We start from the raw sequence: 23,627 nt of genomic DNA, 5'->3' as shown, positions 1-23,627 counted from the left end.
CAAAAACCGTATTCCGAAGTGAAAAGGATAATATCCAAAAGCTGCTGTTATCGAAAGAGTCATTGCTCCAAACGTACAGACCAATTAAATAAAGTTCTACACCATTTTGTCATGCTGCTCCTGCCAGGGAATATTGTGTAAATCGCTCAAGAAGACGCTTAATTTACATAAAGTAAAAAGTAAACAATTTTTTCCATTATTTTGTGTATGTACATCGCTGCCAGCACCTACATAGGGTGCGTTCGTTTAGCTTCCCCGGGTCGACCCCGGTGTGTGGCGGGTTTTTTTCCCCGGGACGAATCTGCACACGTTCGTCCTGGGGAAAAAACCCGCCACACACCGGGGTCGACCCGGGGAAGCTAAACGAATGCACCCATAGTGTCACTAGTGATAGATGGATTACACATCATGACGTCATTGACCGCCATATTTGATGATAAATGAAAAGGTGCACGCGTGTTACGCACTGCACGTTTCTTCATCAAAGATGGTGGTCTATGACGTCATGTGCAATCCATCTATGACGATTGCATCTGCAAAACTATGCGACGCGTCCCCCCCCCCCCCCCCCCCCCGCGTGTCGTTTTTTGCGTTGTTACTTTCGTGGTTGCTTGGTTGTTATATTTCGCGCGTATTTTACGCACAGTTCGAGAAGAAAACTGTTTGGAATCGAAGTAACTGTACGGTACGACAAAGCTTACTTTTTATCGAGGCTCATCGTACGATCGGACCTTCATCACCCTCGCCAAACATCTTTCTTGAAGCCTTCGGGAGTTCAACGGGATTTATAATACAAGGTTCAGATAAACTGTAAGACAAACATTATTTCGTTTTGTTGATAAGCATCATGTGCCTATTGTAATAAGCAATGCGAAGTGTGAAGAAAGAATTTGGGAAAGCTGTGACTGGGGTGTATAGTTTAATAATAATGAAATGGCGCTATATAAAAAACCATTGTATTGTATTGTATTGTATAGTTTGACCAGGGGTGGATTTCACAAAGAGTTAGGACTAGTCTTATCTCCCGGTTACTTGTCCTAACTTAGGACTATCCATGCAATTTGCATATCTGCTAGGACTAGTCTTAAGTTAGGACTAGTGGACTAGTCTTAAGTTAGGACTAGTCCTAACTCTTTGTGAAATCGACTCCTGAACTCACAAACGTAAAGGTTCCCTTGGCCTTTTGGACGGTGCATCATTTGAGTCGACGGTTTTGGAAGATTTTGGATCAGTCTTTTATCAAATTAGTATAGGCCAAATACGGGCCTATCCGAAATATAATATAACAATTAATATTTCAGAAAGATCTTTTAGAAAAGTGGAACATTTTCTGTCATAAAAAAAAGTATTTTTTTGTCAACAAAATAGTATGGCCTAACTAAAGCGCCGCGCCGGCAGTTTGTGGTCCTCGTTTGTCTTAAAAAAGTGTAGGCCTATTGCGACTAAGAGCGGCAAAACTATGATATTAATATAATTAGTTAAATGCTATATTCTAATTCTATTGGTGGATCTGGAAAGCATTGTGATATTTTGTTGTGTTAATTAATGAATAGCTTTTTTACTTTTTGTCATGTTGTTGTTAGAAGAAGTCTACATCATTGGGAAAAGCTTCCGTGTCCTGCCACATTTTTTCATTCGTTATAAATAAAACAGTATCAAATTTACTCAAAATGAGATATTTCTTGTACAAATTATTGATAAAGTGGTGGCAGGACACAGAAAAGGTTATCCCGTCATTGCCTCATGTATTTTTCTCCTTTTAAATTGTGTTCAGTGGCGCGATGCATTCTGTGACGTTGAGCCTGATCCTGCTGGTACCCGCTATCTGCACACTGTGGCCAGCCGTACAGGGTACCATCGTAAGACGTGCAGATAAAGATGAACAGGCAGCAAGAGCACACGCCGAAGTTATAAACCACATGCGTTTTCAGGCCATGAAAAACGCCGTTGCAGACGCAAGAGAAATACTGGAAACCCATAGATTCAAGTGCGGCAAAACTGGCGATACGGTAAGGAATATTCCAACATTTACTTTGCTTTTTAGGGCCCGGGAATTGTAAAAACAAAATGGTATTGAAGATTGTGAATTCATTGACTTTGATTTCTGCCATGCCTGCACTCTCCTTGGTGCACGACTAACGAACAGAGCACCATACTATTTTGAAACGTTGGGTTTCGGTTCTTTTCAGAGCCACAGGAAAAAACATGACATTGTGTTCGGAATGGACTAGTATAAATAATAGTTAGGAAAAGTTTCCGTATCAAGTCACGACTATAGTATCTAATTTACTTCAATGAGATATCTCTTTTTGTAAAAAAGATTGAAAAAGTGGTGGCAGGATACGGAGGGTTATATCCCCGGTTTGGTCCCGAAGTTTCGAACTGAAAAGTTTCCGTATGGCGCCACCACTTTTTCATTCGATATGAAATAATATAGTATCTAATTTACCTCATTGAGATATCCCTTTTACTTTTTGTAAAAATGAGTGAAAAAGTGGTGGCGCCATACGGAAAGTTATCCAAAAAGGTGTACCTGTGGTTTATATTCATATAATAAATGATTTCTAAACCAAGGTGAAAATTGTACATTGGTAACTTACATTAAAGCCACTCACTTCAAGCATAATTGTGTTGTGCTCTGCTTAGCTACTTTTTCTGCTTAAGCAGCTCTATGAAATTGGGCTCTGAAGTCGGAGCAGTCATGGATAATGTTGTTGATAGTTTGTCGTCTGCCACACTGACAAGGAGGTATGTTTGTTGAGATGATATTCCAATCAAGGGAACTCGGCAAACTCCCACAGGGGGATATAAACACCAAGCTGGCAACGACCAATCTCTCTCACACAAACATTGGTTTAACGTCTATGATTATGAATTGCACAGATCAAGAAAATGTAACTAGACGACAATATTTATTCTAGTCATTGTGAAATCAGCGGTTAGCTTGGGGATTTGAACCCACAATCCTGTGATTGCAAGTCGCGCAGTCTAATCACTTAACCAATGACAGCAGGGAGGGATGCCATCGTTCAGTGGGCTGACCAAAGTTGCGCTGGGTGGACAACATCTGAAAATGGCTGGGTTTTTAATATCACCGATCTTGAGGCAGCAGCACTGGAAAGACAGGCTGTGGTGGGAGCGGTACCAGTGATTCAGACAAGGTATTATTTGAAGAGACCACAGGCAAATGTCAGTATCTACACTGTACTAGAGAAAGAGACGCAGACAGTGACACAGCTTTGAGTTTGGTAGCTCAGATTCTGTGGAGGAATTAGGTACATGTATTATGACAGATGATTGAGTACGACCCACGCCCCACAATGAAGTTCTTACCCTGTGTGTCTGAAGGGTGGAGATTTAATATGAAGTCATGGAGTCTAGTGCTGTAGTCAATCCTCTCAGCCGAGTCCCAGTCCCTGTTGTCCGACCCAAGTCTGAGTACGAGTCCCTGTAGGCTGTTGTTTGATTTCAATTCCAAGTCTAACGGGAGACTGGTCTCGAGTCCAAGACCAGCCTCGAGACCACCAGAACTGTTGTTGAGTATGTTGACCAGGATCAATTCAAAGTCCATGATTGATGGGGAAAGGATGAGTGGTGACGATCTGGATTGCTTCCGAGACAAAATGTTTGCAGTTCAACCTGCTGCTGATTTGCGGATCAAAAAATGGAGGGCACTAAGCTGTGTGGATTAAGGCTTTTCTGAGCAAGTTTTACAGACATGTAGTCACAAAGAATGTTTGGTGTACATGTAGCATTACCAGAGATGATGGGAATGGCATGGGTTTGATGGAACACTAGAGTCAACACAGTCAACCACATGCTGAACACCTGGTCTCGCCCAGCTTTCTCTTCTCAATAGCGGAGTATACAGCTATGCTAGCTGTAGCATGGAGCCACAGCACTCACACAAAGTCTTAAATCATAGCTCTGCATTAAAATGTAGTGAAACTAATGAGCATTTTGAGATGACCGGTAGATGTTTGTTAAATAAAGTGTTTTAAAAGAATCGTGTATTAAAGACTAAAAAATACTCTTTCTAGAGACGATGCTCATTGCACCATTCTTGGTTTCTCTTTTCCACAGTGCTCCAGGGTGGCAGTATGTTGTGATGACTATGAATGCCACCATCATCCTGGTCAAATGTCTGGGACATGTGGTTCTCAACATCAGCCACGCTAGCTAAACCCATCAGGTCACGGCCGTCTAGTCAAACAATTCATTTTTTCATACATTAATACACAATCTTGTTTTCAAATTTTAGTCAGTTTGAAGTAGTTTTCAGGTTTCAAAGTCATATTGGCTGCAAAGGCCGTCTATTCAAACACTTCATTCTGGTATACATTAGTACACAATTTTGTTAAAAGTAATTTTCAGGTTTCAAAGTTCTAGTGGCTTCCACATTCTATTGGCTGAAAAGCCGTATATTCAAACAAATCATACTGAAAAACATTAGAACAAAATCTTGTAATTTGCAGGTTTCACATTCCTATTGGTGGTTTCTGCTATATAAATCAGTGAACCAGTTTAGCAGAGCGTAATGATACACAAGATGTCTCGGTTGCTACTCACAAATCATAATTTTTTTAAACTCATTACTACCATTTAGTGTGCACTAAATTTGTTCGGTCAAAATATTTTGCCGTGCCAAAGTGCTGGATGAAATTTGTTTTTGTCAATAGTTAGTGAGGTTGTCCATGTCATTTCTCTTTGAATCAAAGTAATTTTTCATATCAATGAAGTTTGCAATAACATAAAACAAATCAGTAACCAGTAAACTTTCTGAATTGGTCATGTAGAAAGTGAAATCCACCAACTGTTGTTTAATGTACTGTTTGAAGGAATGAAAACATTGAATTCAATCAAATTCAAAGATGATATTTAAATCCAAAGAACTCCACAAATTTTACTGTATGAAATAAAGCACTTAAACAAAAATGCTCTTGCTTTCAAACTGGTATAATTTATTTTTCTTTGGAGGTCAATTTGTCTGTTGGTTAATTACAAATATTGTAGGTACCAGGAAAAATAATACTAAGCAGTATGTAAATAAGTGTCTTTAGCTATGGCTCTAGGCTTCAGCAAAATACAGGGCCTAATTTCATAGAGGTGCTGAACGGCCGAGTTTGTGCTAACTGAGCGATTTCCATTTACATAGCGCTGCTTATCGTTACCACACGAAAAAGCATGCTTACGTACCGGTGTTACTGCACGAAAAAAATAATGATGTCAATGCAAATCCTTGTTGAGCGCGCAAGATGGCAGCCTGATTTTCTTGCTAACTGTAAAATGTGCTTATAAAAATGCTAAAGAAATTGTGCTTTTGTGCTTACTGTGCGATTTCCATTCTATAGCGCTGCTTATCGTAATCACACATAAAGGCATGCTAACCTACCAGTGCTTACTGTAGGAAAACTATTTTCGTCAATGCAAATCCTTATTGAGCACGCAAGATGGCAGCCCGATTTTCTTGCTTACATGTACCTGTGGCGCTTATGCAAAAAAAAAATTCTGCTAGACAGTTAGCACAAAAAAGTGCTTACCGATAAGTTACGCTATGAGATTGGGCCCATTTTACGAGTGCAGGCCTCTATCAGAACCAAACAAAATATGTACATGTATTTGTAATGACATTCACTTTTGCGTCTTATGACATTCACTTTTGCGTCTTATGACATTCACTTTTGCATCTTATCCAAAGTTGAACTTTTGTACAAATTTCCTTCATCTTACAGGAAATAATATTTGCTCTAGACCCTAGACCCCTTGTAGAGGCTGGCACCGCTGAGGCCATACGTTGGAAAATTGCGTGTGTGTAAACTCAGCGCTAAACTCTCGGCTAGGTCTTCCTTTGACTATAGTGAGGTACTTCAAGTCTGTGATATCATATGCAAATGTCTTTGAAGTAAAAATTGGAAAAAATTATTTCTCCATACATAACTAACTGTAAGACATTTGGGCTCAGGCTGTTTATAACCTTTTTCATCAATGCCTTCGAAGAAATGGGGAAACTTTATTTAAACACAAAATAACAGTTGTCTTTACAGAAATTTTTGCTTTAAGTGGGACAAAATTGTGTCCCCGTAAATAGTTTCTTCAGTGAAGATTTTTCACTGGTTAGTTCTCCATGGAATCCCTTCAACGGGGAAGTTGGGTTTGATGTGAATCTCTCACACTCACAGTGAGTGAATAACTGTCCGTTTACGGAGTGCATCGATATAATGCTGTGCCTGATCATACCCAGTGGTCTCAATCTTCGTTGGTGGTGGTCCTTCCTTCAGGACTACAAAGTAATGACAGTAGACAAGGTTCAAGATGCTGAAGCGACCCTTGGCATGAACTCGCATGGCGTGGTCGTATTCTCCCTTACCAACGAAGGATTGAGCTGTGGAGAAGAGATATCTGTTATTATTGTTCAATTTGTCACTCACTTCAGGACAGCTTCACAAGTCCTCAGAATACAAGAGATAATGTAACACAGAGATGGATGTCTAAAGTCCTGCAGCAAAGAGCAAGTTTGAGTGCGAACATTTAGTCGACCCGTGATTGACCACTGCCCAGCAACATAAATGCGCAGTGACGCACTCACTCGAACAACTTGTTGGAAAGTCTGGTCAACCATTGGGAACACTTCATTGCCTTCAGCATTTTCGCTATAGTGTCACTGGTTCCATTCTACGCTTTACACATGTAAGCACGGTACAGGCTACCGAGACCACGGAAGGAACCATGGGCTCGAGGCTGGTTCCAAATGGTCGACCACAGTAGACAACCACTGGTCGACCAGCCTGGGTCCGAGTCAATATAGTCGACCTTGAGTTAACCATGGTGCACACTCCAACTTTACTCAAGTTTGTAATGAGCAACTTGTGCCACCCTACTTTTAGCTTCATGTGCTTCGTACTTATAAAGGACCTGCACAAACACTAGTTATTTTCTATTTACTCCCCCAAACAAAGGTATTGACAAAAATAGGGAAACCGCCATCATAGGCCTAGATAGTTCAGTTAGTAGAGCGCCAGCACGCTAACCATGGGACTTTGGTTAAAATCCAGCTCTAGCAAATCAATTGTTTATTATTTTATGTAAATATTTAGTAATATAGTTTAGCAGCAGAGCTGTGAGTGGATTCTCTGTACTTACCGATATGCAAGTTGGATTTGAACTCCACGTTGTGATTCTTAACAGCTTCCTCTTGGGCTTCAAGTAGAATCTGCACACAGAGAAAATAATAGTCATTCATAATTTATGATCTAGTCAAAACATGCAACGGATGAAGCTTCTTTAACCCTGATCATACCAAATGTCCGGTAATTAAACCAAGGATTCCTCATTAGTGAACTTAATCACTGTAGCTCGCAATGTAAGAAAATGGATTTTTCATATCCAGGACAAAAATAACAAACCCAAGCATACCATGCACTAAACACCTGGGCCCAATTTCATAGAGCAGGAATGATTTCATGCTTAGCAGAAATGAGCAGGATACCAGACACAAACTGTACATGTGGCATAATATTTTTGCTGGTATCCATATTCTGGTAAGCATAATTTTGTTGTGCTTAGCTTGTTTTTGTGCTTCACGCAGTTCTATGAAATTGGGCTCAGATAATCTAAGTATAATAACGTACCTCTCTTACAATACCAGCGCCTTTCTTGTTAATAAACTGCAACTGATTCAGGGCGTCATCAATCATCATCCCCTTCACCTGAAAAAAAAGAAAAAATTAATTGTAGTTAGAATTAGTTAGATTGAACCCGTGTCTTGTTCCATTATGCAATAAAATTCATCGCAAGAGAATTGTCAGTATGTTACCATAGTGATTTGTATTGTGACATCACACTTCACTTAGCAACAACGATTGATTTGCAATCAATATTAACCTTAGCTCTCTGTGAAATCAGCCCCTGGTCTTACGAACCCAATGTCTTCATTGGATAGATATGCAATGGCACTCAACTACCAGCCTGATGGTGTAGTCAAAGGTTCATCTGACAGAAAATTGCCAGGTTCTACAGGATGGTATTAGGCGTTCAGATGTTTGCAATTTGCTTTGCATCAGTGCGAATCCTAACCATGTTTGCTTGTGATTTATTATTGCTCTTAATCAGTTTGACTATCTTCAAAGAACGTTGTAATGTCAGTTGTCTAAGAGTGTTTTTAGCCTGTAAAATAAAGTAGTTTCCAAGTCTAGTTTATGCAATGTTGTTATTTTGATTTCTGTTTTGTTTTCTTCACTCAGAATGGCCCCAAAACCTAAGAGCGTATTACTTACAAACGTAGCGATGTACCACATTTTTCTCATGCTGTGTTTGATTTGCTGTCTTGAGTAGTAAACCTCCTGTAATGAATAACACAGGATAGAAACCAAAATTTTACATTACATTCCTATGTTGGCATTTATGTACAATAATTTTTTTAAATGCAACTTTTACTCTTTGACCTCAAAATATGGGAATGATTGTCGTAGATAAACTATTGTAATTTTAAAATGTGTTTTGTACATTTTCGAGAAGTAGGATTTGTTTCCATGAAATACAAAGTGTTGGTCAAAATGAGAACACTAATTTTTCGTATAAACTGTTTCATTCGAACAAAACACTAAGAGAAGCTTTACCTCTTCTGCAGAATTGAAATATATTGTGAGACTCAAACTCAACATTCAAACCTCATTCGTTTGAGACAAGAAAGTTGAATTGAAAAAAAAGACCATAAGACAAGTCATTTCTTGAGTTTACTAGCCTGACACCTAAATCACTGGCCTTGGGCCAGTGGTCCAGAGTAAAATTAAAGCCCTGCAGTGGTTCATAGTCTTCATCATTCACAGATTAATGACGAGGTTTTAAGCCTCTACTTACAGCCATTCGTGGAGGGTCCCCTGGTTTTTGTGGTGGGTACAATTTCCTGTTATTTCTTTCCCACTTTCTGCTCATTGCATAAGCACTTGTGTGTAGACATCGTTGTTGCCTTTAGTGGAGTTAAAAAATAATCAACAGAAAATGAGAATGTGGTATGCTTTGAAACCACCAAAAGATTGGTCTACGTAATTAAAAATGAATTATTGTCAAACATTACCTCATATCCCCACAAGCCATGTACAAAATATTATGTGTGTGTTTAAGTTTTAGTGCATTGTTCTTTGGGCATAATTAAAATTGTTTGCGTATGCCTGCATGCTTTTTTGTTTTGAAACGGCACCTTGTCAATTTTGTCACATCTCGTTAAGATTGAAAAGTATTCAAACAAATTCCTTACACTACAGCAAAAATTGGCCAATGCAAACCAAATAGGGTAACTTTCCGTATGGCGCCACCACTTTTTCACTCATTTTTACAAAAAGGGACGGCGCCATGCGGAAACTTTTCCACCAAATGTTGTGGAATAGTGCAATTATAGCTCTTGGCTTTGTCACATTCTGCCTACACCTCAGCCGGGAGCCGAGGGTTTTGATTATTATCACAGCTATGAATTAATTAGTTCTACTATAAATATGTCATTTGACAAGAACATAAAATTAAAAATATTTGTTTATTAACCCCAAACCCCTTTGTACACATAATATAATTTATATTAAAAAGTCGGCCATTATTTTTTGTTAAAATCACGTCAAAGAATTAAGACTGAGAGGATTGCTACATGTTTGTAAAATACTTACAAGCTGTTCAATAAATAGGGTTAAAAACTTAGCCAGTGCAGGCTTACTTCTAGAAACTATAATAAGGCTTACAGGGGAGCCTTATAGTTTCTAGAAGTAGTGCAGGCTATGCGTATGCTTAAAATAGTGGCACAAAAAGTGTAGATTTATGATTGATGATGTGATAGCTAGAAATTAGAATAGAACCTAGATTTATTTTAAAAGTTAGATTTAGAATTATTTCTATAAAGAAAAAACAGCAGGACCAATCAGATCAGATATTTTGATAAACCTACCTTTCAAGTGATATCGAAGATCTCAGTATGGAATTATTTGTCACTAAGCTATGATTTGATTCCACGCAACCGCCGATTGGAGGGACCGCCGACAGCCTGACTAGTCCCGGGTGAAAAGACTGAATTCGCCCCACGAGTCTTTCAACGCCGCACGCTGAACTTGTTCGGAGTGTTCGGACATTTTCAAGTCCAAATTTAACAGCTTGTAAAGTCACCTTCCCTCCGGCGTGCAAATTTTTCAAGCATCTCAGAGATGCCATACTTCCATGTATTTCACTGTGGACAATATCTGTGTCCGATCTGTTGATAGAAATTGGTGAAATTTAAGGTATTTTTCCAGCTATCAATTAGATTCGGTCGTCACGACACGGTCTGCGCACACATGTAATGTCAAAGTTCAATGTTGAAGGCTTTGATCTTGCGTCGTTCCCAGGGATAAGCACGTGCTGTTGGGTGTACTGAAAAAGAACTGCACGGGGACGAGTAAATAGTTAAAATACAATCGAGGTTGACCAGCAGCGGGAATGGCGAGTGTTTTGAGTTCGGCTGCTAAAAAAATGGAGGAAAATAATTCAGGAAAACCACCGTGTAAGTACGGTGCAGAATGCTATCGTGAGAATGTACAGCACCAGGCAAACTTCTGGCATCCTAAGAAGGGAAAACGCAAAAGTGATATTCAGGTACCTCGACAAATTTTCTGAACAGAAGTAAAACATTTGTAACAAAAAACGTGTCATTGTCGTCTGCACACCACATGTTTAGAATTAGATTTGCAATTTGCCAATGCATTTTTGGTTGCAAAAATCATGTTCGAATTGAACACCGACAAACCTCGCTTTTTTGTGTGACCTTGGCCTTGTAAGTTGGCTTGTTTCTCTAACTGCACTTGACTTGGGTCTTTAGTTATATACTATTATTTATTTGAAACATGTAATGTCTTATTTACCGAGAATTTGTTCATTTATTTTTTATAAAAATATAATAAATAATATTTTATAAATAATAAATAAAAAATATCACAAAAACTCAACAATAATAATAAAGCTTTATTACACTTTTTTACAGTCTTAGTCTCACAGGTATTTTGAGGTTTATATGACGTGTGTGTAGTGTCTGTATCACTTGCGTGCCCTTCTTTCCAATTTTTATAGGGCCTTTTCATTGACATTGGTACAAAATTGTTAACCAATTTGAATTTCATGACGAACAGGCTAGGGTAGGGTAGAACTACATGTATATGGAGGTTTGTTCCGCTATCGTTTCCACTTACAACGATAGTGGAACGAACTTCATAGTTCTAGGTAGGAGTAGCTTAGTACGTGCCTGTACTCCCACCTATATGATTTTAAGTGTTTCTTCCATTGAGCTAGCTGTGCAAAAATCATGCCTGAGTTTAGCAGAGTAGAAGATTACGTACATATCTTAACAGTAACAGTGCAATCTTATTCTTAGGCTCTCTGGCTCTTTTGTAAACATGTATTTTTTTATATATTCATAAACACCCCAGGCAGTTTTGCTATTCCTATTGGTGGAGAGCACGTCACGTGGGGGTGTTTAAACGGTTGATATTGACCAGCTGGAGCTGTTTATAACTGGCAGGCTTCCACGTGTTGAGTGCACAAGCTCATGTACGCCAATTTTATTACGCGGAAATGGAACGCAATTCATAGCTATTTGTAACAGGGTGTAATCTATTTCTAAACGCGCGTACACCCACGCGCACCAAACAGATTTTTCACAAAGTTTTTGAAAAAATATGTTCAACCTTAAATTGATTGTCAAAGTGTTAAAACAAAAAAAAATTGTATTTTTGTTTTGTTTTTAACAAAAGGACATTTACATATGAATGGGAATAAAAGAGATGTGACTCGTTCTTAAACGACCGTTTAAAACCTTGCAGGGTTCGGCTCTTATCGCACAGCCACAACCCGGCCGGTTTTAAATGGCCGTTTAAGAACTCGTCACTACCCTTTTATTCCCTTAATATATATGGAGATTGTTATTTAATTGTAACTTTATGATTGACACTCGATGTGTGCTATTGTGTTGTAATTTTAAATTGCATTTATAAGCCTCTTTGGTTTTTTTCTGATCTCGACAACATGCAAGGCTTCACATCATGTTTTGCATGTTTTTGTAGATAATTAATTTTTTTTCGAATTATGTATAACTTAGGATGAAGATGATGCAAGTTCTGTTAAAAAGAGAAAGATTGATGCTGCCTCTGACTTGACAGAGAAGGTCTCGGAAGAAGAAGCAGGCAACGTCTCCCCAGAAAACGGGAGCGAAGATGAGGTTGATGAGATACAAGAAAAAGGTACAAACAAATTTTTAGTCATATAAGACAGTAGACAAACTGGATCCACTTGTTACATTTTCAAGAAAAAAAATTGTTTAGTCTGCTGCCAACTGCCAGCAAGTGTTTCATAAGGTTTCCATTGACAAATAATTTTTGAAAGTGTGTTTACAGGTGGGCATAGTAGCAGTAACTGAAAACAAAAGAACCAAATTGTTCTTGATTACAGTATGTAGTACCTTTTTACTACTTGTATCGTTTTATCGTATTTTGATGCCTTCAGCTGCAGCCGAATTTGTTTTGTATACTTTTTGTCGCATAGTTGTTACTCTAAGAAATGATGGGAAAACATTTGTGACATTCACTTTAGTAGATAAATTGTATTTCCTTTCAGGCCTGGAATTTTATCTTTAAAGGCGACAAAGCCATTTTCACTCTGCATAGTGCACTTCCAGCTAAAAATCTTAAAGCCTAGGAAAAACTTGTGATGGGGCACCAAGTCCAAATCCAGTGCAACAGAGGTCATGTGTCAAGGCCTTTGTGGCTTGGACAAACAGCTTATCCTAAGCAACTGGAAGGGAAGATCACGTCCAGAGTGGAGAAGCCATGAGAGCCTTTTACAACTTGTTTGCGGTTTCTTATGTTTCCCTTCATATATCTCGACTGTTGCTTCCATTTTGGCAGCAAAAAGCCAAACCAAACAGAAGCGATAAGTTATGCACACTGTCCGAGTGCCTGGGAAAACAACAATCATCCACCAAACGAACACAAGTTGTAAAAGGCCCTTGTGGCTTCGCTACTTGACTTTCACATGTTGTCTTCTCTTCCAGTTGCTTGGGATCACGTCTCTATGAAGCTGTCCCAGCCACAAAGGACTTTTCACAAGGCTAAGGCCTCCCTGGTCCACGTTATACACTTTTATCTTCCAGTGCGCGCTAATCCACCAATCGGATGCTCAAACTGGAGGGTGGTATAAAAACCTATACTACTTCCAGTGTTTTAATTGCACAGTGCGTATTGTGAGTGTCAATGAATAACATTCATAATAACGTTCGGAATTTGTGAACTTTGCGCCTTGCACGTGAGACTGGGAGATGTAGAAGCGCAATATTTTTCTGTATTCCACTCGCGCTTGTTTAATAACTTATGTTGGCCTGTGGTTTTGTACCAATCTGTTAATTTGTAAAATGTTTTCTTTACTGTTAGATGATGCAGAAGAATCTGATGATTCAGACGAATCTGAAGACATCGCCCTGCCTGCCACACCTACAAATCTTAACGCTAGGGAGGAGATTGAATGGAAGTTTAAGATGAAGATGCCAGAAGATTTCTATGACCTTTGGAAGTTCTGCAAAAGTCTTGACAAAAAGAATCCTAAAGGTAGAAACTTGTTTGTTTTTTCTTCTCTTTGTTTTCTTCGTTTTCAGGGACAAGTCAGTGACTGGTTGTGACTAGACAGTGACAAAGCACATGACTCCTGTCGTACATTCTCCTGTGATTTTTCATGTCTAACCAGTTTAGAAAAAAAGTGTGCTTCATATACTTTGTATCTTTTATGCATTATTGTGTTATCATGAAACTGTGTATTGACAAAACTGTTTGATTACTTGTGCATTAATTATTGTGTTTGTTGATACCATGAAACTTGTGCATTGACAAACTTTTTGATCAATGCATTATTGTGTTTATAGATTCCTTGAAACTGTGTTGACAAGAATTTTTATCACTGCATAATTATTGATTTCATGAATCTGTTTTGATATTTTTTGATCAATGCATTATTGTGTTTATTGATTCCATGAACTGTGTATTGACAACAATTTTTATCAGTGCATAATATTGTGTTTATTGGTTCCACGAAATTGTATTGATTTTGTTTGTTATCAATGCATTATTGTGTTTATTGATATCATAGCACTGTATTGACCTTGTTTTTTATTTTATAAGTAATACCTATAGTCTAACTGCCCTACGGTATATCTCACTTTTTGATCACTTTTGCATTATTGTGTTTATTTAAGGAAACTGTGTATTTACAAACTTTGTGATCAATGCTAAATGTGGTTATTGATTCCATGAAACTGTGCTATAACAAACTTTTTGACCACTGCATTATTGTGTATTTATACTTACTAAATTGTTAATTTTTTTTGTGCAGATGCCCTGAAGGAGACACTAGGATTGCAGTTGGTGGGTCCGTATGATGTTCTAGCAGGAGAACTTAAGAGAACCTCTGAGTCTAAGAGAGCATCTTATTGCCTTCACTGGAGGTACTACTACGACCCTCCAGAATTCCAGACAGTAGTACGTGGGGATGATGATACCCAGCATCATCTTGGATACTACAGGTAAAGTCAAGGGGTACACTTGTTTGGTGATTCCATTCTCGATAATAACATGTAGTCTTGTTGATCTTCCTTGACAGAGGTCCACTGGCCTAATCCCAACAATTTCCTTTGTCAAGGGCCCAATTTCATAGAGCTGCTTAAGCAGGTAGTGCTTAACAATTTTCTGAGCAGAATACCAGCCATAAATTGTACATGTCGGTTGGTAGTTTGGCTGGTAACCTTTTTTGGTAAGCATAATTTTGTTGTGCTTAGTTACTTTGTATGATAAAGCAGCTCTCTGAAATGACTTGGCAGTGCCTAGTCAGTGACAAGTCACAAACTAGTCAGTGACTAGTTTAGTTAGTGGCAAGTTAGTGACTAGTTACTGACTAGTCACTGACTAGGGTATGGCAGTCTTTTTGTCCTGGGCAAAAAGGACATGCTCACAATACATTCTCCTGTGACTTTTACATACCATGTGATTGTCTAACCATGTCTAGATACTTTGTATCTTTGATGCGATATTCATAATTGTGTTTATGAATAATATCATGAAACTGTGTTTTGACAAACTTTTTGATCAATCATGCATTATTGTGTTGATATTAATACAATGAAATTGTGTATTTTTTATCATTGCATTATTGTTTTTATTGATGCGATGAAACTGTGTGTTGACAAACATTTTGATCAATGCATTTGATTATTGTGTTCTATTTATTGATGCCATGAAATTGTGTATTGACTTTGTTTTCATCAATACATTATTGTGTGTATTTTCATCATGAAACTGTGTATTGACAATCTTTTTGATCAATGCATTATTGTTTTAATTGATATCATCATGAAACTGTGTTGACAAACTTATTTATCATTGCATTATTGTGTTCATTGGTCATGAAACAGTTTGTTGACAAAACAAGCCATGCGAAATTTTATTACATGTATATCATTTTGTACTGCATTTTATAATGTGTTGTGTATGCTTGATGTTTGATTTCTTCTTTTCTTATAGCTTGGTTTCATGTCTTTTATTATGCAATGCTTGTGTGTTTTTATAATCTACACCCTGACTAACAGAATATTAGTAGATTAAGCGATAACAATTTGACATTTATATTTTGCATATTTGAGGTCTGTTTAGTGCTCAAATCAGATTGTTTTTGTGTGAATATTTTATCCAAACTGGTTTTGCACAATGCTTTCTGCATTTGACTGTAGGTTTCCAAGTTAGTTTAGTTAGGTATTTATGTTAGTATTAATTTATATTATTAATGGTTTATTCTATAATAAGTCTGCAAAGAGACCAAATTGCAGAGAATGTTTACAAAACTTTGACTAAAATCTATTTTGTTCTTCAATTTGTTCAGATCTTAAAAAAACAAAAACGTTCAGGCCTAATTATTGATAGGAGCATACTTTAGAAGTCGTCACCCAAGTGCTAAAATGATGTTATTGATCTGTACTATAATTGTTGTTTGACTGTGTGGGTCATTATTGTTTCTTGAAATTAGGTTTTGACGTCTTATCCCAGATAAAAATGTTTCACATTTAGCATAGGCATAGATAAATAAAGAATATCTTTGGAACAAGTGGTTTTTATACTGACACCACAGATAAGTCTAATAAATTTGTGTACTTCTTTCTTTTTCAGGGATGAACCAAGTAAGTTGCCATCGTTTGTGGGAGCCAACTCTGCAAAGAAAAACTGCATTATTTCACCCCAAGGAGAAAACATCTTCGCTGCTATAAAGTCAGTATTCGTTATTATTCTGTTCATAAAAGACAAAAGATCTAAATGTAGAAAATGAAACAAATTGACTTTTTTATTAAATCTAATGACTAGATTATTCTTGGCTTTCCAGATGTTAAATGATTCCCTACTGAATGTGCTAAAGTTAATGACAATGCTGTGACTGCAAATCCAGGACTTTTGTAATGGGATGATATTGCAGGCCCCCTTTTTGTAACTCCTAGTATTGACCCCTTGCATGCGAGTCACACCAGCGACCGATGCCAGGCTTACCATGTTGGTGGTCAATAGGTTTACATGTAACCGCCGCGACGCCTAAAATGCGCACTTCACTGAATAACACACGTTGACATTGACCACCAAAATGAAGCATCCAAGATTATTCTGATGATGACGTCAGGTGAATTGGGTCAATACCTACATCCTGCTCGGATTAGGGTTGGTCTAGGGGTGGGAGGTTGCCTGGTGGTGTGTGATGAGTGGTTGATTGGTAGCAGGCTTTGCGACCAATCACGGCGTATTGAGGAAGGGCTGTCCAGAGGTCAGTGATCCAAACCCAAGAAAGTGGTTTGGCAGTTGGCTTCTGGACACCGACAGAGGCAACTACTTGAAGGAACTAGGGAGGTTAAATCTTACAATCTGTCTTAGTCAAGTGGCCAATTTTGTAGTACAGACTTACTTCTGTTATATGTAGCTGTACATGGTGATAAGGCACAGCATCGTCATTATCTTTGGCAGATTTATCATTAATCATTAATCAACAATTGTGAGACTGTTACTTAGCGTTACAAAATAAGCACACAAGTTGCACACATTTATTAGGTCAAAACCATGTTCTTTGAGAACCCTGGGGTCTTTCTCAAACCCCAGCTTGGACTCCTTCTCTGGCTTTGGCTCCTCGTATTGCGTACGCTGTGGAGAAATCCTCAAGGCGTATGCCGCTCGAGGAGCATGTATTTGGCTCGCAGTGGTTTGAACATCAGACGGCGCTTTGAGCCGGAGCTCAAGCCAAGGTTTGAGAAAGGCCCCATGTTACAGCTGAACTCCAATAGCGTTGTATATACAACACAATGTTTTCTGAGTTTGCCCGTAACACGTACAATTACCCCCCAATTTCAAACTTCGTTCAATTTCAGAGCACACATGGACAAGCTTTGCAAAACGAATAAAGATAAGGCTGAGCAAAGTAGAATCCAGTCCCTTCAGAAGCCACTCACTGACTGGGCCAAGAAGTCTGGCCACTCGCTGGAGACGAAGACTAAAGACATGAAAGCAAGAGATAAGAAAGTAGTAACAAGAACATTCCATGGAGCTGGTATTGTGGTACCGGTGGACGCCAGTGGTGTTGGGTATCGGGAACTTCCAGAAGCAGATGGTAAGTTCTTTTATTTTCTTTACTAAACTACTAATAATGTTAATGGAGCTCAGTTATACAATTATTGGTTGTTGATTTTGACTAGAGAGCTTACACGATAAAGGCTGGGTCACACTGACCTAGTTCTCAAAACATCCGAACTTGTCCTGAAAAAAATCTTTAAACTGATTTGGTCTTGCTCGACCGTAAAGCTTTAAAAATAATAATATTAATAAGACTTGTAATGCGCACGTATCCACCCTGCTGGGTGTTCAGAAAATTTCTGTAATGTGACCATAGTCACTTAAATTCTGGTAATGAGTTTGCTGTGAACGTGATGAAGGTGTGCACGCATCCAAATGACGCCTGATCCCACCACGTCTAGCAAGTTTCACTTTTACTCTTGTAGTAGCTGGTCTCGATGAGAGTATGATTATTATTGATGGTTTATTAACATTGAACTTGTAGCCAATGGCTAAATTGCGTCAGTATACATGTGTACCGTAGAATATTTAAAAATAAACATTGGCCAATGCACAATAGACGAATCGCAACATGCGTCATCGGCCTCCATCCTTGATGAATGTGTACGCGTGAAGAGCCATCGCTGGCTGAGAGTTGTGCGTAGCGCGTACACACTTGCATTTTGAATTCCATTGTTACATCAAAGATGGCGGCCAACTACGCGCATCGCAATTCATCTAAATATTATTAAAAAAATGATTAACCAACCGCTACAACACACAAGAACAACTTAAACATTAAAATACCGGAGAACTCTACACATAGGCAAGAAATTAAAATAAAATTTGAAAGCCAGGCTTGTGCGGGGTATGGGATTTTGTTGGAGCAGTTGCTTAAAGTTGTTAAAGCTCGATGTATTCACTAATGAGTCATCAAGGGCGTACCACTCTACTAGGATACTATTTGTATATGACAAGAGCGTCGGGTGGCTGGCATTAGGTAACGGTCATCGGGGATGTCCAATAAGTTGTTGTTGATCTTGTACATAAGGGTGGGCCTGGCATAACATGGTGATGAAATACTTCTGTATAGCACGCAATCGTCGGCAAAAAGTCTTGATGTTGACAGCAGTTTCTCCGATAGACCATTGATACAAAAGGAACAACAGGGGGCCTAAAATCGCCCCCTGCAGGACTCCAGATTAGACAGCAGCTGTTGTTGATGTCTGCTCTTCAAGCACCACCCTCTATGATCGGCCTATCAGGGATCCATAGGATTACAAGTAGCTGATCACTAATGCCATAATATTTCAGTTTGTTGATGAGGCGGTGGTGGGAAAAGGAGTCAAACGCTTTTATAAGGTCGAGGAAGATGACACCCACATTCTCTTTTTTATCAACTGCTTTGGTGAGATCATGAAGTGTAATGACAAATTGGTTCAATATTTCGGGAAATATGGAAGTTCTAATACCAGTTGTTTAAGTTGTAAGGTGATTACAACAAGATGTTTGTTCTTTAATTGACCTCTGAACATTAACCTTTGACACAACATTCTTGCATGGTAACTTGTCAATAGAGGGCGCTATACATATCAAGACAGGTTCTTTCTGAGTCCATATTGGTTGTCTGATAGAATGTTGTAGGAATTGAGATGGTTCATCATCTGACTGTATACTACGTGTTCCAACATCTTACAACAAATGCTGGTGAGGGACACCAGTCTATAAATCATAGTACGATCCAAGTACAGCAATTCTGTTCGTAGTACGTTTTAAGTACGTTGCCACTCCGTCTCATTGCAGAACGCGATGGTTGCTGGAAAGTTTTGAGCAGGCACAATGTTCTGGAGCCCCATCCCGATTAAACACGTTCGAGCTCGTCCATGAAGTTCGTACACAGACCGTAAAAAGTTGTACTTTGTCCACTCTGTTTGCACACAGTTTAAGGCCGTTCGGCTACATTTTTCAGAATGTAGTGAGAACGAGTTTGGTGCGATGGGGGTATGAATATTCAAATCTAGGCCTGTGTGACCAGTGTCGAGTTGCGACTACCATTTTTTAACTACTTGGTTAAAATCATGCTGCCACGACCAACTACTTCAAAAATAGTCGCCACTTCCTGTTTGGTGAACCAATTGTGTCGCTCACGACCATTCACAACAACATAATTTACTTACAAAACGCAATCAGATATCAGTGACACAATCCTTCAATCCCTTCAGCATGCATTTTACTGTAATGCGCTTGTGGCACACATTGCCACAGTGCATCTTGAGAATTAAAATAAGTCGCGACTAGTGTCGTAGTCTCAACTATCTGAGATGCGACTAGTCAAATCTCACTTGTCGCCGAAGCCTATTCCACTCGTCTCAAGATGAACTGGTATTTAAAATGATAATATCTACTGGGAAACTAATTAAACCTAACCAGTGTTTTATGTATTTGAAAAGTGAAGACTTCATGATTGTACCGTCCCTCTAAATTTTAGGTTATACATGTATTTAGCGGCTACTATATACTGACGATTTGCATTTGTTCTTCAATGCAGCCAACCTGAAACGTATCTTCAAGAAAATTGTTGACAGCGAGAATGACTACGAACGCAACAAGCACTTGGAGCCCCTCGACGAGATCATCAGTTTCGTTCAATTTGCCAATGATGAATGCGATTATGGTGAGGGGTATGAGCTTGGAATCGATCTGTTCATGTTTGGCTCTGATGCTTTTGATCGCATCATCTTGAACATTCTACCATTGGCGTATATGCTCCTCGGCCGGAAAGAATTTGGCACGATTCTTCAGGCGCATATGAAAGACAGGCGGAAGGAAAACCTGAGTATGATATAGATGCGACCGTGGCGGAAGTTCTCTTTCTGGATGTTAGTTGGGATATTATCCTGTGGAGTATAAACAGGCCTGGCAGAACACGCAGGCCTTGGAGGCCTTGGCCTCTGTTGCCCCTGGTCTTGGCCTTGGTGCCCTTCAAAAGTTTCCCATTGACTTTGACTTTCAGATTTACCAATAGAAGTGCCTTTTGCAAAATGAAAATGGCCTTGCTCTTTCAACATTTGAAATTCTTGGCCTGGTATAAAGCTCAATTGTATGGGGGAAAAGGAAACCAGTGTTTCAGTGCTCAGTAGTCACTCACTCACTCCAGCTAGACAGCTCGGGCCCGTTGCGCTGATTGATCTCCTAGTCCACAGTTCGTGGCTACATGTAGGTTCAAGAGTCTGTCAACTTGACTTGGTGGACCCAGTTGCTTGATTCACGTTGTCCTCGAATGGCATCATCTTGTTCGCCAGTAGTCGCTAACCAATAAATGTATTTGGTAGCATGACTAAGCATCAACTGATGCACTAGGTCTTCCTCAAAGTTCAGGCACCAAGAGAGTGTCATCTTTATCACGCACAGTCTGAGGAAACTTTCCTCTTTTGTCGTTGGTTTTAAAATCTGATTTTATTCGGGTCACAAGTTATCTTGAAACTGTGTCACCAACTCTGAATTCAAAACCTTAGCAGTGTTCTCCATTGACCCTTTAGAGACCATTTATCTGTGTATAGCATCACCATATGTCCAGACATCATGGTGTGATTCTTGATTTTTGGAAACCATTTTTTTATTTGTTCGGATAAAACTCACAAAACACCCTGAAATTTTGTGTTGTTTTAAAAACAGAGATAATATGTTAACATGGAGAACTTGGAGAATGTTGTTTCAGGTCATGACCTTTATATTATCTATTTGGTTGAGTGGAAGCTGTTCAACTCTTGCAGCCATTTAAAGTCGGCCTCTAAGGGCATTTTGGTACAAGCTGTTTCCAGCTGTTCTGGTCTCTAAAAGGTTATAAAACAGTGGTTTGTTGGCTAAATGCAAGTTAAAACACCAGAGGACTTAGTCAGAAACAGCTACTCCAGCTGGCTAGTTGATTTCTTGATAGTGCTACACGTATGCCACTGATTGCTAATTTTGGTGCATAGTCCCATGCTAGTTAATGTTGAAAGGATGTTGAAAAATTCAGACCAGTGAAAAAGCTAGCGAAATGACAAGCTAGCTGGTCCTGCTGGCTAGTCGCTGAAAAAGTTAAGGGCAAACCCTGCTTACATAAACATCTAGTTGACCATATATAGCAATTATTGTTCCTTTTCACATATGATACGTTAAAGGTTAAAAAGAATCAGACCTCAAAATATGTAAACCAATAAAAAACAAAAACAAGTTTTAGTAAGATAAAAACAGCATTCCTTTTTATTCATGGAAATATAAATATGTACATCCTCAAACTTCTAAGAAGTTGTAAATTAAAATAAAACATGTTTATATTGAGTTGGATAAAAAAAAGTCACAACTGTTAATCATGATCAGTCAATAACTCTTTACTACTTTGTGTTTATCTGAAAATATTATTTTGTATACAAATTACCAGAATAAAAACTTATGAAGAGCATTACAAACTTTCAATGAGTCAGCGGACTTAATTAGTGACAAATTTGTAAAAACTAATATATGATTCTGTGTAAAAAATAATAAAAATATTATTTACAGGTTATATTATCTTAACTCTACGCAATCAAAGATTGTTAAAAAAGATACTGTAAGTCACTGAGTTCCAATCTTTGGACATTGTGCGTGATTGTTTTTTCTTCAAACAAGGGAACCCAAGACTTGTGTTGGCTAATGCTATTGAATGTGAGAAGCAGATAAATGTAGATGCTTTACTTTGTCTAATTATTTGTATTCGTCTTTTTGGCCAATTAAGAATGTGTGGGCTTTAGATACTGTCACGTCCTCAAAGTTACTTGAATACTTTATGCAGGAAAGGGTTTTTGAGAAAGTAAAAGAAAGTTGAGGAACTCTGTTGGCAGCCATGTTCACTTTCACAGTGAAAGTCATGTATCATTATACACGTACCTTACATAATTACAACATAAATTTATCCGTGAAGGTTTTTGTACAATAGTAACAATGCTTTTATTTTGGAATTTTCCTTTGTTCTAGTTTGGTGTGTTTATTTTGAGAGTTGGCGAAATAATCTGCTTGCTAACTAGTGTATTGTTTGCATTCACCAAGTTGCAGTTTAAAAGGCTCTGTATTGAAAATAAAGTTACATGTAAGCTTAACATCAATTATAAGTACAGTACTTTATTTAAAAGTTCTCTCTGTAGTATTATAAAGTACTGTGGGTGTTGTTATGTACACATAAAGCGGCTGTTGCATTCGCATGCACCAACACAGTTTCATTCACTGCATACAACGTCAAGCCATATTTTACTCCTTTACAATCTTAAAGCGTTTTACAATCATTTGAAAGTAATGATATAACATAACTTGTAACTAAATTTTGCAAATCCACAGCAATAGACCTCTCTACATGTACTGTACATGTATTACCCTATAATATTATTCTGTAAGTGTTTATGCTCTGCCAAAATGTTTTACCAGTTTTTATTCAGAGCACATGTTTTTTGTTGACCAGATTGGTGTCGGTGCGTCTTTTGGACACCCTGTTATATAAATTTTGACACCCTGTTGTATCTAGATGTCATGAACATGTGTAAACTGTATTGTAAGTTGTAAGTATACTATTTGTACATGCTTTGACCAAATCCTGGCTAAAACCATTCTAGAACACCCACAAATTTAAATAATGTACACATAAATCCACACTATACATGTACATCCTCCATCAAAGATCGTTAATCTGTACATTTAGATTGGTTGGTCCTCTACCCTAGAATTCAGTACCAAACCTTCGGCTAGCTACACTTGGCATGGGTCCCAGCACTTAAAAAGCATTTATCTGAACCCGAATGCATGTGTAACGAGCAGGGGTTCGAATCCCAGTTGTGACACCTGTGGTGTCCTAAAGCAAGACACTTTAAACCATGATGCTTCGTCCTTCGGTTCGGACATAAAGCCCTTGGTCCCGTGTGTTGTGTAACACGTAAAAGAACCCAGTGCACTTATCGAAAAGAGAAGGGGTTCCCCCCGGTGTTCCTGGTTTGATTG

General features: G+C 38.5%; 2 protein-coding genes and 1 long non-coding RNA gene across 3 annotated transcripts; 2 read left to right on the top strand and 1 right to left on the bottom strand.

Moving 5' to 3' along the window:
* Positions 1–1,961: 1,961 nt before the first annotated feature.
* On the top strand, positions 1,962–5,496 carry LOC117293299. The gene is made up of 2 exons (XR_004519419.1): positions 1,962–2,009; positions 4,084–5,496. It is a non-coding gene; the product is annotated as an uncharacterized LOC117293299 (long non-coding RNA).
* On the bottom strand, positions 4,939–10,299 carry LOC117293298 (39S ribosomal protein L22, mitochondrial-like). The gene is made up of 6 exons (XM_033775541.1): positions 9,929–10,299; positions 8,857–8,965; positions 8,274–8,339; positions 7,629–7,706; positions 7,141–7,210; positions 4,939–6,382 (listed from the first exon to the last, which is right to left on the bottom strand). The coding sequence occupies exons 1-6, from the start codon at positions 10,186–10,188 to the stop codon at positions 6,174–6,176; spliced, it is 792 nt and encodes a 263-aa protein (XP_033631432.1). The 5' UTR covers positions 10,189–10,299; the 3' UTR covers positions 4,939–6,173.
* A 130-nt stretch (positions 10,300–10,429) lies between these two features.
* Positions 10,430–22,738, top strand: LOC117293297 (histone PARylation factor 1-like). The gene is made up of 7 exons (XM_033775540.1): positions 10,430–10,608; positions 12,104–12,245; positions 13,431–13,604; positions 14,383–14,572; positions 16,206–16,304; positions 17,441–17,679; positions 20,170–22,738. The coding sequence occupies exons 1-7, from the start codon at positions 10,453–10,455 to the stop codon at positions 20,466–20,468; spliced, it is 1,299 nt and encodes a 432-aa protein (XP_033631431.1). The 5' UTR covers positions 10,430–10,452; the 3' UTR covers positions 20,469–22,738.
* Positions 22,739–23,627: the final 889 nt, after the last annotated feature.

Source organism: Asterias rubens, chromosome 8 (genome assembly GCF_902459465.1).
Source record: "Asterias rubens chromosome 8, eAstRub1.3, whole genome shotgun sequence".
In the NCBI taxonomy this organism is placed as follows: domain Eukaryota; kingdom Metazoa; phylum Echinodermata; class Asteroidea; order Forcipulatida; family Asteriidae; genus Asterias; species Asterias rubens.
The sequence above is the reverse complement of the archived record's forward strand: the minus strand, read 5'-3'. Positions and strand labels throughout refer to the sequence as shown.

Coding starts and splice junctions, on each gene's coding strand:
- LOC117293298 (XM_033775541.1), bottom strand. CDS start 10,188: ATGGCATCTCTGAGATGCTTGAAAAATTTGCACGCCGGAGGGAAGGTG. Junction 8,966..9,928: donor TCTTCGATATCACTTGAAAG/GTAGGTTTATCA, acceptor ACTCCACTAAAG/GCAACAACGATGTCTACACA. Junction 8,340..8,856: donor GGGACCCTCCACGAATGGCT/GTAAGTAGAGGC, acceptor TATTCATTACAG/GAGGTTTACTACTCAAGACA.
- LOC117293297 (XM_033775540.1), top strand. CDS start 10,453: ATGGCGAGTGTTTTGAGTTCGGCTGCTAAAAAAATGGAGGAAAATAAT. Junction 10,609..12,103: donor AACGCAAAAGTGATATTCAG/GTACCTCGACAA, acceptor TGTATAACTTAG/GATGAAGATGATGCAAGTTC. Junction 14,573..16,205: donor CATCATCTTGGATACTACAG/GTAAAGTCAAGG, acceptor TTTCTTTTTCAG/GGATGAACCAAGTAAGTTGC.